The sequence below is a fragment of the Oreochromis aureus genome, linkage group 8 (genome assembly GCF_013358895.1).
Source record: "Oreochromis aureus strain Israel breed Guangdong linkage group 8, ZZ_aureus, whole genome shotgun sequence".
Lineage (NCBI taxonomy): Eukaryota > Metazoa > Chordata > Actinopteri > Cichliformes > Cichlidae > Oreochromis > Oreochromis aureus.
Genome location: NC_052949.1, coordinates 16,315,991 through 16,321,797, shown reverse-complemented (window position 1 = coordinate 16,321,797; position 5,807 = coordinate 16,315,991). Strand labels below are relative to the sequence as shown.

General features: G+C 37.3%; 1 protein-coding gene across 1 annotated transcript; it reads right to left on the bottom strand.

The window, feature by feature from the left end:
- Positions 1-296: 296 nt before the first annotated feature.
- LOC120441423 (mucin-13-like) lies at positions 297-5,807 on the bottom strand. The gene is made up of 12 exons (XM_039616343.1): positions 5,658-5,807; positions 4,377-4,511; positions 4,072-4,191; positions 3,094-3,200; positions 2,884-2,942; positions 2,589-2,746; positions 2,007-2,135; positions 1,865-1,910; positions 1,728-1,765; positions 1,461-1,548; positions 1,005-1,284; positions 297-908 (listed from the first exon to the last, which is right to left on the bottom strand). Exons 1-12 carry the CDS (start codon positions 5,710-5,712, stop codon positions 750-752), a joined length of 1,374 nt encoding a protein of 457 aa, XP_039472277.1. The 5' UTR covers positions 5,713-5,807; the 3' UTR covers positions 297-749.

Below are 5,807 nucleotides of genomic sequence, written 5' to 3'. Positions count from 1 at the left end.
TCCTGTGCAGTATCTTTGCTCTTCCTAGAAATGACCCTTACTGGATACAGATGTCCTGGTTGGGAATGGAACCGACCAGAGTTGATATGAAGGCTTCATCTTTGAGTTTCCTCTTTACACACACACACACACACACACACGCACGCACACACACGCACGCACACGCACACATACGCACACATACGCACACACACACACACACACACACACACACACACACACACACACACACACACACACACACACACACACACACACGTGTGCAACCTCGCAGGTTGATGCCAATACATCCTACATACAGGTTCTTATAATTTTATTACAAGAAACTCGTCTCATTCACAAAAAGTGAATTAAACATCAAGTATCAGTTCATTATAAAAATTTTACATATTTACATAAATTCATACATGAATGAAGCGTTAATCGGACAGCAAAAAATATGAAGCTCCTTGTTATCGCATTATATTTTGACATGAGTGTCCAGGGTTCTCATTCAGTTTGAATAGACAACTCTTCAATAATTCAAACTTCAATTAACCAAAACAGATAACAAATGAGACCAATCCTCGAAATCATGTCTCCAACTTGATATAAAGTAGTCACGATCAGACAAGATTGGTTTATGACAGCTTGTACTATAGTCAGTCACATAAGATTCAATAAGATTCATTACATAGGAATTATAAAACAAATTTAACAACAAAACCCTTCAAAATTGACATTGCATAGTGAGGCTTTCTGATTTTGTACTAATAGTAGCGTCTTCCATCATCGTGTGTGTAGTGCGGGTTGCTGTGGCCTTGGTTCTGAGCATACGGGTTCATCCTGGGTAGATTCTGGGCATAAGGGTTGCTCTGAGGTCGAGTCTGAGCGTATGGGCGTATGTCCTCTGGTTCATCATATATCCGCTACAGACAAAAAAAAGTGAATTTAACTCCAAACACTAAGAAACCAAAAAGCCTGATGAACGTATCTCTTCTTTATACACACAGAGGCATACTCACTGAGCCACTGTTCATATGTCCAAAGTTTTGTCGACCGTTGCTTGGATTCATCTCCAGGTTGGTCCTGTTATCCCAGCTGTTGGTGGGGTTGGCAGCTCGTGGGAACATGGGCACCCCACCATTCTGAACACCTGAATGGCCATTAGCTGACTTATTAAATGAGACTCCCTGGCTGTGGCCAAACTTGTTGCTAGCCATTGGTTGTGAGGCAGAACTCTGGTTCGTCCAGGGTTTTTCGATTTCTGCAGTTTTGTGGTTCTTGAAGCTTTTGTTTGATTTTCTGAAATCACAGCAACAAAAACATATTATAATTCATTATTGTATCTGTCAGTGTCTGTCAGACATGAACAAATTCTCTTGATTTTAAATGCATTTGCATCTACAATCAAGCCTAATTCAAAATGAGAAAAACACTTTCTCACATTTATGGGGCGAATGAGTTGGTAAGAAACTTACTGGGTAGCTACTACTGGTAGCAGGATGATGGCTATTAGCAGCAGTCCTCCAAGCACAGAGCCCACGATTACCAGAATGAGCTGCCAGTCTAATAACACGCAATGAAGAGGACGTCAAGACATGTTACTTAAAAACTTAAAGCTTTTGAATAGCCTGTCTATCTATTTTTATCATGTGCTGTCATTAATCTTGTGAGTTTTCTTTTAAATAATTGTCAATGAGTAACCATGTTTCTGCTTTCACTTTAAAAACATGCAGTATACTCACTTTCTGAGCAGTTAAAACCAGAATAACCAAACGAGCATCTGCAAGACAAGAATATTTAAGGATTTCAAAAACAAACAAACAAAGAAAAAAACCCAAACTTGCATCAATAGAAGACATATAAGAGGAGGAGTACTTACTTCACACACGTATTATCTTCAATCAATTTTTCCCCAAGGGGGCAAGCTGTAAAAAAAACAAAATTGAAACAGTTTGTAGTTTGTTTACATAAGACACACACAGACACACACACCACTTATCTTGCTCAGTAAATTGTCTTACCAGTGCACATTCTATTACTGTAGTCTGTTTGCATGTAGCCTTCATTACAGGTACACTCGTAAGTTCCATTGCCTGATGTGCACTGTGTAGTTTTTTCATCACAGGCATTGTCATCACACAGGTTCGTAGCTGTAAATGAAGGGGAGAAAAAAGTCTCAGTACTCAAAGACATGTTTCATAACATGTACAACAGCGAAATAAATGAATCACTAACATGCTATGAAATAAACCCTGGACTGAAATTAACAGCATGACTTCAGTTTAAAAATATCCACATCATAAGGACGTCAAAACTCACTGAATTATAATTGTAAAGATTAGAATATATGCAATGGCAGGTGCTGCCCTGATTGTGATGGTCATTATATTTTTATAACAGCTAAATCATCTTTGACAGATGGGAGAAACAGTTCATTTCAGACAGAAGTGTAGATTTAGTATAAATGATCCTGAAACACATTTTGTCAATTATATTTTTTCTGAAAACAAATCTATATCTACTGTGAGTCTTATTCTAGAAACATATCGACATAAAAGTGACTGGAAAAACACAACGTGCTAGAATACAGGTAACAAACTTACGTTCAAAGGATGCCTCACTCAGCACACACGTTTCGCATTTATTGTCATCAAACTGCTTTTTAACATCAGCTTCTGTGATTTTAGAACTGGCTTCGAAGATGATCTGTACTACTGCAATGACCTCTGGGTCTGCCTTTGACACACTAGTGGTGCTCGACCTGTAAAGACAGAAATCACATTTAGTAATGATCCTGTGTTGCCTGTATTTATTCAGTATGATACCATGTTAGTGTACTGTGATGTGAAATAGGATGACAAATGGTACGGTAAAAATTGTTGCCAGTCTGAGACTTACAGGAGTTCCAGCACTACAGATCTGGAGTAACCCGCCGTCGTTTCATAAACTCTGTCCAGCTGTGTTTTCAAAAGAAAATATGTTTTGGTCAAGATGAGTAAGATATAATTGATTTTTACTTTAGGTTAAATTTAGCTTGTGATGCCAACTTACTCAAAAAATGTCCATAAAGACACATTTATTGATAGAGAGTACTAACCGTTTACTTACCTCAGGAATAATTAGATCTTCAATTTCTTTAAATTCCTTTGATTTGGGGTCGCTCATTTTTTCATTAAATGCTTTTTTCACTTTAAGTTTTCCAGGGAAAACCTTGGCTGAAAACAAAAAAATATCACCAGAAGAAACTTGAAAACTAATAAATTAGACTTTATATGTATAATTTTCTTGCTGATAGGAGGAAGATTGATCCCACTGTCTTTTAAATATGAAGCTACAACTAGCAGGGACTTACAGTGGCTTGACTTAATCTGACTGAGCTGGAGCTGTTTTGCAAAGAAGAATGGGCAATGATTTCAGTCTGTAGATGTGCAAAGCTGGTAGAGACATACCCTAAAAGACTGGCAGCTGTAATTGTAGCAAAAGGTGGTTCTACAAAGTATTGACTCAGGGGGCTGAATAATTACGCACACTCCACTTTGCAGTTATTTACTTGTAAAAAATGTTTGGAATCATGTATGATTTTCGTTCCACTTCTCACGTGTGCACCACTTTGTGTTGGTCTTTCATGTGGAATTCCAATAAAACTGATTCATGTTTGTGGCTGTAATGTGACAAAATGTGGGAAAGTTCAAGGGGGCCGAATACTTTTGCAAGCCACTGTAACTAAGATTAAGACAGGAAGCTAGCTGGGTTAGTCACAGACATAAACACCAGAAAAACAAAATCCAATTTATCATTCTTACACTTTCTTTTTGCTTGAATAAAGTAAACCAAACCTAAAATGTTAATTACTAACATTAACTTGTATTGCACAGATTGTATTAAGTTGGCTTAGCCAGGCTAACAGTTTACCAAACTCACTCACTGTTTATGTCTGACTAAACTAACTGGGAGATAGCTATTTCAAAAGGTACCTATTGTTTTGACCTGTCCTTCAGTGATCTACTAATCTTCCTCCATCCCATGTAGAATTATATACTGCTATATAATCTTCATTATGTCACTGTCATGCAAACAAATACTTACAACGTTCACAACTGTTTGAAACATTGTTGTAGGAATCACCAGCCAGGCACAAGCATACATAATCATCAAAACGAGCCTCACAGGTGCTTCCAGTGCCACAGGGGTTTGAATTGCAGGGATCTTCAAAGTGTGAAACAAAACAAATGCAAACACACACACACGCACGCACACACACACACACACACACACACACACGCACGCACGCACGCACACACACACACACACACACACACACACACACACAATTTTTATAACAGTATGAGCAGTATAACCTGTGAATATCTGGTCAAGAAGATCCGAATTACCGTTAAATGAAGTTGTTAGTGCAGTAGTTGCATCGCCTGTTGTCACTTCGCCTGTTGTCACTTCGCCTGTTGTCACTTCGCTTGTTATTTCAGTAGCTGGACTGTCTGTTGCATCAGTTTGACCTTCTGCTCTTGCTGAAGTTGGTGAGAGTTAAAATGCAGTAGTTAGTACATGATAACCTTTGTTCACAACTTTGAAATTCGATACCCAGGAAACAAGCCAGAGAAAAAAATCCATCAAAGTTATTAAAGCAGGATCATACAGTATATGAGCAGGCATGAAACACAGGTGAAAAAGAAAAAAGTAGTTTGTGGGGGTGTCAGTGTCCAATTCAATGAAAAAAAAAAATCAGAAAAAATATTCCCATTTATATGGATAATAGAAGACTAACTAACTCTTACTAAAACAGAAAGATACAAGAAAGTAATAATTTACTGGTTTTATTTTTAATTAGGAAACACAGAGTTAAATGGGGTAATGTCTCAGTCTCAGTAAGAGAGCACCAGCAGTGACACGGGCTCCATGGAGGCCATAAAGTTCACTCAACCATCATTTAGGTTTCAGACATGTAAAGCATTAAACAGTTTGTAGGATCTGAAGTGAACAAAGAGACTTCCTTGATCGTGGCCTTGCCAAAAGGACCATGGTATAACAACAGGGTCATAAAATAATAAAATGACAATTAATGTTGGACTGTTGACACGAACACACTGGTCAAATTTGCTTATGTATGTGCTAAACCAGCCCAGATACACAATGGTTGCAAAGGAAGCTGTGCAAGTTAGATCATTATTACAAACATATGAGTCCTGGGCAAGTGTATAGAATTACTATGAAAGCAAAACAAAAGGAGCAAAGGAAGTAGTAACTGTTAATCATTAAAATAATATTCTTATATTGAAGCTAATGTGAGATATTTTGATTAGAGGACATTTATCCAGGCAGTCTTAGGTCATTGGTAGCTCTCCATTTTGATATTACAGCGGTAATGTTGGATCAGGAATGACTGCAAAGTCTTAAATATAATTATCTATTCATCTACTATTTATGTAAAGCCTATTAAAACCCCACCTGTCTACATAACAGTTTAGATTGAATTAAAATGAAAAGCTTAATTAAATATAAAAAACAACTATATTAAAATGAATATTTCACCTCTAAAGTTTATCTGATGTTTTAATTTGTTAACATGTGTTCTACCCTGTCACTCTATCATACACTATCAAAATGAAAAAAAATGAGGTTGATGCAAGTTGATGCAATAAAATCAGGCTACTTACCAAAAATGGCTACAACTAGCCAAAGGACAAACAGGAGGATGAATTTTTGAGCCATTGGAAAAATCAAAAACAACTTTACAACAGGAAAGAAAGTCAGTGAAGGCCAGAAGTGGCCAAGTCTGTAGTTCTCTAAATCTTTGAGCTTAAAAC